The 12,912-nt window shown below is 40.6% G+C and overlaps 1 protein-coding gene across 7 annotated transcripts in view; it reads right to left on the reverse strand.

The window, feature by feature from the left end:
- Window positions 1-12,912, reverse strand: part of ATRX (ATRX chromatin remodeler) — a 75,912-nt gene that overhangs the window by 3,194 nt on the left and 59,806 nt on the right. For all 7 annotated transcript variants that reach the window (XM_048959206.1, XM_048959205.1, XM_048959201.1 and 4 more), the window contains 7 exons: window positions 12,734-12,842; window positions 11,860-12,037; window positions 10,386-10,580; window positions 3,402-3,551; window positions 2,162-2,287; window positions 1,164-1,259; window positions 488-616 (listed from right to left, as the gene is read on the reverse strand). In XM_048959206.1, coding sequence (XP_048815163.1) covers window positions 488-616; window positions 1,164-1,259; window positions 2,162-2,287; window positions 3,402-3,551; window positions 10,386-10,580; window positions 11,860-12,037; window positions 12,734-12,842 — 983 coding nt within the window. The remainder of the gene's footprint in view (window positions 1-487; window positions 617-1,163; window positions 1,260-2,161; window positions 2,288-3,401; window positions 3,552-10,385; window positions 10,581-11,859; window positions 12,038-12,733; window positions 12,843-12,912) is intronic.

Here is a 12,912-nt window from a genome sequence, read left to right on the forward strand (position 1 = left end):
CCTTTGAAAGTCCTGCACGTGGATCATCACTGCACATTTGCCTAAGAGAAACTCTTCTAATTGACATAAACTGGGCAACTTTCAGATTTTGCAAAATAATTCTAAGCTAAAAGATGTTACCAATACTTTCTATGATTCATCTTTAGCTCTGGGAATTAGATTGCTCTTCAAGCTTCATTACTTTCAAGCAAACTACTTCAAGAGAAAAATCTGGTGAGGGTTTTTTTGAAACCATCTTCTCACGGAGTCTCCCTCGATGATGTTGAGGAATCCAACCCAGCACACTGCACAAGTCAACAACTCCCGATGTTACATCACATCCACCATTACACAATGCCAGCAAATACTTGACCCGTGGAAACACACAACCTGTGAGTAAGTATTTATGTATCTAAACATAGACCTCTATACACACACACGAAAAGTTCACACTCAATATCTCCGTTCAAACGTGGGCAGTCGATCAAATGATTATTAGACACTTTACCATCTGTTGTTTAGTCAGGACGTCGTTATAGATGGCTTCTCGTCGCTTAACATCAAGCTCTTGGCTTGCCTGTCTGCTCAGGGCCAGGGCCTGCACTTGGCTCTCTGTAAGCGTTACATTCTCTTTCCACTGAAAAGGAAAAAAATTGTCTTAGCGTTAGGCATTCTGACAGAAGCATAACGGTGACTGAGGCCCTGCATTATATTCAGAGCTGCATCAGGAGTTAAAGCACAGCCCTGTTCCTACAAAATGCAAAATTATACTTCCCCAGAATTCGAACTAAGAGTTAGCAGCTCTTAAAACTACCAGTTTCAGTAATATGTCTCTAGATTACTGGCAACAAGAAAGGCATGAATCCAAGACAGATTCTAAGGACAAGAAACAGGAAATGGTTCTTATTTCTGCACAATTAAGATACTTGTTTGTAGAAAGCTGGGATTTTCAGTGCAAAGCCAATAGTAATGGTTAAGTGTTAGGTTGGTAAGGCTCTGTGATATCCAGATGCCATGAAGGGTTACTGCAAGCTGCAGTGATAAAGGTTGGCACAAACTGCAAATCACTGTCATTAATAACACAACAATACAGCTGAATCATCACATACAACAGTCATTTATGTGATAATATCCAACATTTTCCCATCTCCCAGTGTAGACCTACAGTTGTCTGCTGTACTCACTATAGTTGAAATGATGTCTTCAAGGGGCTGAATTCTTGCTGCAGTTACACTGTTGGTTGCTTCCACAACCTTCTCTCTTCCTTGATTAATGAGGTCCTGAGAAAACATCAATAAATTAACTACAAATAAAGCATTTCTTTGTCATCTTGTTTATATTTACATCTCCAGTGTACATACCTACATTTGAATTACATTTTTCTTCTCATTTGCACAAGCCAGTGAGTAACAAAATAGCTTCTAACATTCACACAAATGACATTCACTATGTAGTAACTGAACTAAGTATATCAATCCAGCAGGTTGTACAGGAGACATTATTTGTATCAAAAAAATATTTAGGTACCCAAATGTTTTCAGATCATCACAGGACTGATGCTTTTCTTCACAGGCAAATCTTTCGCAGCACTGAGCTGGATGATGCTGCGGTCTCAACACATTCTGTGAGCTCAAACTGCCATGAAATATTTTAGCACAGTGCTGGCTCGCAGGGCCCATTACCACACAGATGTACACGACATGGGTCCCCCAGTCTGCATTCTTTGTTAGCAGCTTTCAGTTCTTTCATACAAACTCCTTAACCAGACTCTACTAGGTATCCTAAGACAACTGCACTTCAACCACTGCAGTTACAGCCTGGCATCCTAACAGGAAGAACTGAGGGTAGCAGGGAGTGGAGCATGTATTCCTCTCTGCCATTCCTTCTCAGACATGAGACTGAGGCCCAGAAGCTCAATGTGGTAATTCACATCTGCAGAGAATGCAGAATTTCCCACAGTCCCAACATACCACACAGGTATAGGTACTTCAGTTTATACGCATAGAACTTAGATGTCAGTTCACCAGTAAGAAACTACAACAAAAAAGGTAATTATTAAAAACAGGAGACAATTAGATAATAGTAGGGTATCTAAGAACGACCTTCACCACCCACGTGCAACAGGGTAACACAGGCACTCTCACAGCAACGCAGGTGTTACATTACTTGGATCACTGCTCACCTCCAGCTGTTGATTGCTCATCGCTGACAGAGCGCCCAAATTGAAAGGAATATACGGCGTTTGAGAGTTGAAATTAGTGGGAAGCATGTTGGTCCCTGTCGGCATGTTGAAACGCATGGTCAAGCCCTAAAACACAAAGCACACACCTGTCTGCACAAGCAACTGGAATACATCCCGTTCTTCACTCACTACACGTGAATCAGCACACAGGTGGGTCTGTGCCATCAGTCAAAAGGACACGTTAAGCACGGGGAAACTTCAATCCTCCTTTTGAGCTAATACATGAGTTTAGCTTAAATATTTGGTACGCTAAGAAAAGAACAGCCAAGGTTTGTTGGTATATTTACAGTTGTTTAAGATTCATCTTGTGATTGCAAACCACTACCTAGCATCAATACTGACTTGACTGTGACAGAATTGTGAAGAACTGAAATGGGGAATTTATTAACAGGAATATCAAGTTTATCTCCCACTTGGATTTCTCACGGGGCAATTTCCATGCTCACTTACACCGACCGAATCTTCCTATTGCCTTCTCCTAGTCCTCCACCTGCCACTTGTTCATTCAAGGTGGTCAGCAGCACTTTACATACTCTTTTTTCTTTTTCCTTTTTCTTTTTTACTTTCAGACCTCTGATCAGGTGCAAAGACCTGAACTAAGCCTTCCAAGACATTATTATTATTTTTATATTAAACTCCAGCTACATCAAGTTATCAAACTGCTTTTACCATACAGTTTTAACCTTTTACAGTTTAACACACGCACACTCCCTAGTGCTCTCACCAAGTCATTATTTTCTTCATTCAACCACTCCATAAAGTATCCAGTAAATAAGATATAGGGAATAAGGGGGGAAAAAGAAGGCAAATCCTTTGTTGCAGATGCCTGTATGCCTGTGGGATTTTGGTGAACAGTTCTGTAATTATATACCTTTAATGGCACTATAAATATTCCTTAAATGGCAGAAGTGAGATATTACACAGGACTCCAACTGATTGTCATCATGAAATTAAAAAAAAAAAAAGATACCCACTAGCATAAGTAGTACAGAAATATAAATAGCATTGAATAGCACTAAGAGAGACACAGTGTCCCCATTTTTCTAGACAGCCTGCTTCACATGCCTACTTCCTGGCCTATCAGAAAAATTATTTTCCCAAAACAAACTGAAAAGGTCAGCGGTACTGAAATACAGCATGGCTATTTTAGCGTACAGCAAACTTATATAGATAATTTTACCTTCTTTTCTGCCTCATATTCTGCCCAGGCAGCCTTCCTTTCCTCTTCCGTGAGCTCCTCTTCCTCCTTGTGGTCCAGGAGTGAATCATGCTCGTGATACCCTACTATGTACTCCTTATTGATTTGAAGCAATTCTGCCAGGATTGTATCCTGTTCAAATGAAAAAGAGATGATAAAACACAAAGTCACTCGACAGCTCTATTGTGTTTACTTTTGGTGCACGCCTCACTGCTCTGACCCAATTTTCACTAATAGCAGCACAAAGCTCTCCAGAGAAACAAAATTTAAAAAGAACTTAGAAGCACAACTTTCCTCTGAGGGAGGGTAATGGATTAACAATCTGCTGCAGAGATGACAGTCAAATCACTTAATGAACCACAGGAATGTACTCAGATTCCACAACAATAAATGCAGTTTAAGAAACTAAAAGGAATGCAATGTGCGAAATGATTTTCCTTTGCTCAGGCTGGGTACCTGACAGGGCCTACCAGCCACCTGCATCCACGAGCCACAGAGCACCTCCACCCGCTTCCAAACGCTGAGCAGCACTTCAGCCCACCAGCTGGCCGCCAGCTCCGTGCACAGAAGGCAGCTCCCTTAAAGCTGTCAAGATGTTCGTTCAGACAAACCGCCCTCAGGCTACCAGAGGTCACATTGCTGCTACAACCGGGTTTCTTCAGCAGGCAGCCATTTTGCCTTCTATGCTGCACAGCACCCATAATGCTTAATTGCTTTTAAGGTTAACTGAAACGCTTACAGCATTCTTTATAACTACAAACCATTGCAGTTTTGTTTACAGATATGCTAAGATGTATATTAAAATGTATTTTAAAATAAATAAAAAATACCCTACTACTGTTTTCTAAAGGGAAAGTTACTGGCAAGCTGAGCGTTTCCTGGAATTGAGAAGCTGCTCGCCCAACTACCCAGCTAGCCTGCAGATGACACACAGCAATAGATCATTATCTCAATTAGGAGATGACATAAAAATAGAAAATGAATGGGAAGAGCTGATGTTTCAAGGTAAATAAGTTCACAATGGTTTAGCAGTCCCCATTTGCACTGAATATACAATCCTGTCTCCACAGCTGTTCAGAGATCAGCGTGCCTGAGAAAGCTCCAACACTCCTCAGCATTCAGCCTAGGGCTAATAAAACATAGACATCAATCCAGCAAACTTCCTGAACCAGCTCTGGAATGAATTACAGAGAATATGCTGAAGGGACTGTCTTTCTGCAGCACAATTGCACAGATATCTACAGACCAAACCAACACAGGCCTTTGTGCAAACAGGAACACAAGCTGTCCTCCTGGCACCTGGAAACACGGCACCTGAACAACCACGATGCAACAGCACAGAGCTGCAAGTGGATCACAACAGCTACAGGAATGTGTTTGTTTCAGTGCATGTTTAAAACACAACTGTAGTAACCATAAGCTAACGCCAAGTAACTGAGCCAGTCTGTAAGCCGTCTTTGCTTCATCCCTCTGCTATCACCTGCCTTTCTAAATCAGAACCAGTGCTTTCTGCTCTGGCTCCTCACAGAAACATTCAGGGTAATATCTCATGACTCATGGGCACAGGCAGCAAATGGGATTGTGGGATGGTGGGAGAGAAGGGCAGAGAGAAAAGGGATGCGATAATGGGAAATACAGAAAGCAGCTGGAAGAAGTGGGTGAAGAAGTCATGGAGCTATTACCAAAACAAGGGAGCACAATTAAGGCACTCCCAACATACTGGAGCTGTACATCAGTGTGAGGAGGGTTTCTGGACATGCATATGCATTAATTTCCATGGTAACACAATTACTGAAAACAATACTGGAATATAATCCATGCTCACTTGGCCAACAGTCTTCAAAATGTGGTTTAAATTACAACCAACTGCATGTTTGCTTTTCTTTGTTTGAATTTTATTTTGCATTAAATATGATGGAACTTGAAAATTGGTATATGGAAGGTGCTGCCATTTAGATAACTGTCAAATGAAAAAAACTTACTTTTACCTCACATACAGTAGACTTACATTCCTTTTCATTTATTTAGCTTGTTGATGAGATAATGACATAAGTTGATTAACTTTTAAGAGGAAATCCTAGCAATGCATGAAAAACTGATGACATTTTTTAAATTATTAAGATTTTTAGAAGAGGTTTCATTTGTCCTTTTTAAATCCAGTCAGAAGTTAAATGTTATGGAGAGATAAATGCATTAGAAAGGAAAACTTCCAGAGAGGAACTTCAGTTACGCTGTAGTTCAAAAATTTTTCCTCCCCTCAAACAATTTAACCAAGGTTAAAAAATAAACATATTAATAAAAAATATAAAAATACCAACGTTCTCCTGGTTCTGACTGTAATAGCTCTCCCAAAATTCACAATACTTTCCCTTGGTACAGAAGTACAGTAAGAACCATGCCCCGGTTGGGTCCCAAGATAGTATAAAATAATGATTACACTACATTCAACTGAACTGTTGTTTTAATCTGCTTTTCCAATCTGCACTACACGACCCAGCTGAGCCAAGCTCTCCTTTACCACAACCTGTGTCTGGGACTGCGTCCCGCTTACCGGGCTGCTCTGAACACGTGCACCACAGGGACAGCAGTGCCCCCAGAGCCCGTTTTGTCTTCGTCCAGCTCCTACCTCACATCTGCTGCTCCAAATTAAATATTGCATTGGCCTAAGTGCAAACGCCCGTGGCATCGATCAGGGTCCAATTATCAGTGCTGATGGTGAAGAGTGCAGCATTAGCTGTGTATCAGCCAAGGGTTCCCCAGTGCACAGTCCCGTGGGAGCTGAGTGTTAAGTGCCTGAGATCTACACAAAAACAGCCCAGTCAAACCACACTACCTTTAAAGACGACTTGCAATCCATCGTTAAATTCACAGCAAAGTAAAATGAAACACCTGAAATACAGACATCATACACTAAAGGGAATTCTCTTGCTTTACGCTTTCACTGTTTGTGTACAGTGGTAATTTAAGAAGCACCTTACACCTCTAGTCCCCGTTAGGCAGTGACTCACCATATTTGCATACAGCTCATGGGTGGTAACAATTACTGCTACTCAGTTCTGAACTCCAACATCACAAACCTGAATGAAGTGAACAACATCCACACTAAAACTGTCCTGTTATACATTCCTTTTCAAGATGCAGAAGTGGTTTCAGAAGGATGAGGGCAGAGAAGCAGCACTGTGAGGGCAGCGTGGCAGGGCCGTGTGCCTCTTCCCCGGAGGCTCCCCAGACAACCTGTTGGTGCCGCTCCGACTGCAATGTGCACAAAACTGCTGCTGAAATTCAAATCTGACACAAAACTTTGATTAGCTTCCAGGAAAACCTCCATCTTCCACATTTGCCACGTGCCTTCTATATAAAAAGTACTATTCCACATCTCCTTGCTATTAACAACACTTCCTAAGAAACTGTTCCTTGATTGAAGCTTGGATTATTAAAAAAGGTAACATCTCATGGACACGTTTTCAAAATCAAGCAGAGTTTCTCTGAATCTGTTCTCTCAGATTCAAGCTGTGCCTCTGATAAATGAGTTTAATACAGCGACGTGCTTTCATTGCGCATTTCACACTGCCTGGATGGATTACAACGGTAATCCCTGATCTTGCTGTCTCCACAACAGTAGCATTATACAATGGTGTCACTGTTCAAGAGACTATGCTTTGAAGATGTGAAAGATACGAAGAGGCCTAAAGACAGAGAAAATCATACGTGAAACCTGTGAAAAGAAGAACAAAAGCCTTCTTTTAGCCTAACTCCTCTTCCACTTTGCCAACAACTACAGAAGAGCAGCTCAGCCTTTGCGAGCACAGGGCAGACAGCTCACTGATGGAACAGAGCAACACAGGTGAAGTTTGGGTGGCCTCTGTTTCCAGCTGAAAGCTGCAGAGATCAGGCTGGGCACACTGAGCTTACCAGGAAAAAAACATCTGAGGATTCTAACCCTGAGGTGGTGTGCAGTAAACGGCTGTTACCATAAAACGCTTCTGTAAGCGTGTCAGTCTTTATAATCAACTTTTTCCCCATACAAAAAACGCAGCAGATTTGTAATTAAATTCACCAAATCAGTGATAAAGCTGAATTGTGCGTATCTACTAAAATCACAGAGGTAAGGAATAGTGAGCTTTCTGGATGAGTAAGTTTGTATGATTTAAAGAATCATCCACCATCCACCACAGCACTTCCTACAGCTGATATCTACTTTTGACTGTTCACGTTGAATTTCTAGAGAACTGGAGAGAGCAAAAGAAATAGGAAACAAAACAAAAGTAAAACTAATGATAAATAAATTGTTGTATAATCAAAGAATATTAGGATGATATAATCACAAAATAAACAAGAGAGTTAGGCAAAGCAGACTATGACAACAAAAGAGAATAAATAGAAGGCTTACCCCTATCCTGGGCTCGCTCACAGAACACCAGCAGAGGTGATCTCCAAAAGAGATCCTTCCCCACTGGTAGCCAGCTCTTCAATAGGTCTAAGAGGGGTGGCAGCACAGTGAATTGCCTTCACCTGTGCTCCTCTGGCTGACTCATGGCTCGCCTCAGGTGATCAATCAGAGGTTCAGGCCGTGACTCAGCAGTTCCCATACAATTATGAGCCACAATTCAGATAAAAAGATCACAGAAATCAAGGAAGAAGTCACTGGACTCGCTCAGTTTGGTGTGCACAGCAAAGATAAAATGAAAATGAAACGTCCCAATCAGCCAAGGGGAAGACAAATGCAGCAAAAACAATGATTAAGAAACGGAGATCATCGAAACAGCTAAGGAGAGTTTTGTCTTTACATTTTTCATGGTAAGTCTAAGACCAAATGAAACAAAGGTCTGATATAGATTACTTTGCAACAGCTCACTGCACTGGCACCAGCCAACCAGGCAGAGCTGCTCAATGCCAGCTCAGCACTGGGAGCCGCCCTACTCAGATCCTAAAACATCTGCATTTTGTCTTGGGTCGACTACCCAGCAATCATTGATTACCTCACCTTGTTGCCCATGTGTACTAGATGGCCTTACAGGACAGACTTCACTCCTCCCCTCAGACTGCCTGGCCAAATCCCAAACCACAAGTAATGCTTTGCTCAGTGACAGCTACTGATGTTTTTATTAACATTCCTCAAGCACCTCTTTCCCCCCTGACAACCAGAAGGACTCCCCACAAGCAAAGCAATGACATGAAAACACTGGCTGCCACACGTGGGAGGCTCCTCTGCCTCCCAGCTAGGAACGTGCACTGCAAGCTGTGTACTTCTAGAACACTTCACACCTCCAGTTCTTCCTCCTTATCACAGAACCATGCCTAACTGTGGGACACAAGGGAAGGATAACTGGGGAGTGATAGCTACCTTCCACATTTTGTGAGGCTACCAGGAAGGCAAAACACTGCTTTCAACAAATAAATGCACAAACTGCTAAGATGAGATGAATCCACCTGATGAAACCTTGTCCTTTCAACCAATCCAAAACAAAACAGGTAAGAAATGCACACAAAGATGGACAAATTTTAAAATTTGTTCAGTACCATTTTCTAAACCAAGGGGAAAAGAAAAACAACAAAAATCAGAGAATTCCTATACACAGCAATTTTATTTCTAGTCAGCAACTTGGTTAAAAGCTTATATTCAATTTAACTGATGTGAACCTTACGGTGATGGCTAAACTGAATTACTGTGGAACTTAATTTCAAATCAAATACTGAACTATGTCTGGAGCTTATAAACTTCCACACGTTTATGAATTGATCTATTACTGTAAATAAAAACAAGTAACTTCCAACATATAATGACTGCACTGATTATTTACCCATTGACATGACTGTTTATTCAAAGCACTGATTAAGAAGTTAAAAAAAAATATATCTGTTATCTCCAACTTACTGCTTACACTGCGAAACATCATAATAAAAGGAGCCCAGATACAGAAAAGGGTTTTGAAACAAATGTGCAGCAGCAATGAACATTTATGGGGCTCCCGCTTCCCAAATCCCCCCAGCAGCTGCACGGATGCTGCAGGTGGTCTGACAGACTCAATTTCAGAGAATGGCCTAAATAATAAGAATGCCAATGCAAAGCTTAGCCACCATTTATTATCAGGGTTTACAAAGAGTCTAGAATGGAGAGCATACAATTTTTCTTTGAAAATTAATAAAATTATGAACTAGAAAACCTCCATTCCCACACCAAGACCTAAACATAACTCAGAGATGTAATCAGGAGACTAAGTGTGGGCCACACATTTAAACCTTACTCTTTACTGCTAAGCTCTTCACCAAGTGATGAGCAACAGATAACTGCACAACAACTTATTGATCAATTAGCCTCCAGAAGACCACATTAAATTAGTGTATGTGGATGATATCTAACACAATGAGCATAAATCAGACAAGCCTAACCTCAAATACAAACAAACTTGGAAAACAGAGAGTAAAATAAACGCTTAGTCCATTCTTTCTCCTGAACTTCACCGTGAGATAGGAATAAAAGTCTGCCTATTTTCCAGTTTGGTTAGTAAGCTGTTTGGTTCCCTATGAACAGCACAGGATACTGAGCCATTACTAAGTGAAGCAGGAACAACAAACCACTACCACACATGCCACAGCCATTACACAAATAGATTAAGGCAAGCCTCACTGAAAACAAACTACTGTCATCTTCAAAGTTTACTCATCATCAAGTTGGAAAAAGGTCTGACATCATTAATTCCTGTTATTTCAGAGCACAGAGGATCAGCACTCTCACCATGCAGCATACTTAGTTTGGACCCAGTGATCCTTACGGGTCCCGTCCAATTCAGGGTGTTCTATTGTTTAGTGTAAACAATTGCATTCACCTTATTTCTAAGTGAAAAATTCTACTCTGAAGTGACAACACAGCACTCTTTCTCCTTCCAAGGTTGAATACCCCACATTCTAAAACAGATACAAGCTTTTTTTATAGCATTTAATTCCCAGCAATGTACGCCGACTTACTTTTGGCAGCATTGGTGTGTCCCTCTTCTTTTTCTTTTCTGAATTCGGATCATCCAGCAAATCCGGCTCAAAAGTGTACAGCTCTGTTAGCTCATTCATAGTAAAATGACGTTCAACTTGCTGCTGGTCCACAACCCGGAAAGACAGGGACTGCTTGGTGACCTGCCGATCGTAGATTTTATCTTCCATCGTACCCTAAAGAACACAGATACTCGCTTTAATACAAATACCAAACCACCTGCTATACAGGAAACAAGAGCAAGAACAACATAACGTTACTCTATTTTCCCCTCTTCTTCAATCCTTACCTACAAAGCCACCTGAAAACTTCATTTGCTGGAAAAAAAAAAAAAAATGCTGCTACTGACTGTCATGAGAAATTTGTATTTCAGGAATGCCTTGAAGAAGAGAACAGTTTCCCTCCAATTCCCCAATTGTGACAAAAGCGTCAATTTTCACAGGACCTACCTTATTTTGTTGTTTTGAGCAGCCCACAAAAAGGAAGACAGATACCATATTGCTGGGTAGGAAGGGCAGGGGAAGAGAAGCAGTCAAGTCTAATCTATCACAGCTGTGTAAGAACAAACTTGATCTCTGATGAAAAAGGAATTTTTTTTCTTAAAGACGATGACTACAGAAAGTATGAGAACAGCACAGCCTGTTCTAAACACTGTAATTTAAAAAGGGTACCAACAGTTCAAAAGTGCACAAAGAGAAAAATAGACTGAAGCCTGAAGGAAAAAAAAAATGCATATATGACAGAACCATGTTACAAAAAGTAACGTATTTAAGTTGGCAAGTGAATAGTGACTTGATCATGAGTTAAGTACTGTTACTGGGAAAAGGTCTTCAGTCTATACTGTAAAAATCCTTGAACTGAAAGGTGAAGCAAGAAACTACCTACCAGAAATAATGGTGCTACTGCTTAAAACCAGCACAGATCAGTGATCATCAGAATTAGGAACAATCCTTCTGATCTTTAGGCTGCAATACAAGCTCTCCAAACATGACTGCATGCTTTCTTCTATGTTAAAAACAAATCCCTAACTTTCTCCTTTGGATCTTCAGCAGCCTTGAGACCAGTCTGTAGAAGTCAGCCACACTGAGCAAATCTGCTGCCAAATGGCAACTATGCTTTGTGCAGCCATTCCAAATCACAAATTTTCAGTAGTGTGCAAGTTAAAACACTAAAAGTGTTATTCTGAGTGTGTGAACCACACTGCTAAGAGTGGTGTTACACAGACTGCCAGATGAGATGGGCTTTACTGGAAATACATTCAGTTCTTTTTAAATTCACTGCTATTTCCTTCAAGAGTTTTTTCAGTGGTTTCACATCAAATACAGCTACCAGATTTGGGCTGGAAGGTGACTGGATCAGTGTGAATCACCACTAACTTCAGACATCCAAACAGTTAGAGATTACAATTCAGATTGCAGGACCAGAGTATCACAAAATCATCATTCAGAAACGTACCTGGGCCAAAAATCTGTACACAAACACAGGTTTGCTCTGCCCAAAGCGGTAAACCCTGAAAATACTCTGGATATCGTATGATGGGTTCCAAGAAGCATCAAAGATGATTACTCTATTAGCAGCCACGAGATTAATTCCAAGGGAACCTGCCTTAGTGGATATAATAAACAAGCGGCCTCTGGAACAAAGAAAAGTTGCAGATTTTTAATATTTTGGAAAAAAATTACTGTTGCTGTTATTGTAGAATTGTCATACATGGAAACTGCTCAAAAAACATCATTAAGATGTTGTACTAAGCATAAAAGAGACAAAACTTTTAGCAAAACATACCCTCAGAAATACAGATCAGGTACAAATCAACTGTTAACAGGAACTGCTGGGAAAGAATTATTTTTCTTTTTTTCTTTTTTTTTTTTTTTAATTTCTGCTGTTTCAAATTCACATTATATCACATTCAGTAGTAATATTAGAAAAGTATACCCCATATTACTGAAACTGTTCTCTGGCTAGCTCAAAGGGTAACTCAAGCACAACTCTGTCTCTGATAAAGACTTTAGACTCAAAAGCCAAACTGAAGTACAAGTATGGATGAAAAGCTACAGTTCGTCTCTACAAAGAACCTGCAGCCTCCAGTAAGTATCAATATGGAATTCAGACACAAGTATTGAAGTAAACAAATAAGCACACTGAAGAGAGGGGACAGTCAACAGTTTCTTGCTTGAAACAACTACATGAAGCAGTGCTGCACCTGGCAGCACTGTGAAACTTCAAAGGCATAGCGTTAAAGGTCAGTAAACTAACACAAGTAACAAAGAAATATGGAACAAAAGAAAAAAGGGAAGAAATCAAGAACGTCTGTCTGAAGAGACCTCACCTCACGTTAGTTTCATCATTAAATTCTTCAGCCCATTTCTTTCTTGACTGAGCTGTAGTTGAACCATCCAAGCGATAGTAATCAATGTTTCGGAACCATTTTCCTTCACCTATAAGTAAGAATCATGATTAAAATGCTGGTTATGTAGATAACCAGACTGATAATACTGGAAATGTTCA

The sequence above is a fragment of the Lagopus muta genome, chromosome 13, assembly GCF_023343835.1.
Source record: "Lagopus muta isolate bLagMut1 chromosome 13, bLagMut1 primary, whole genome shotgun sequence".
Lineage (NCBI taxonomy): Eukaryota > Metazoa > Chordata > Aves > Galliformes > Phasianidae > Lagopus > Lagopus muta.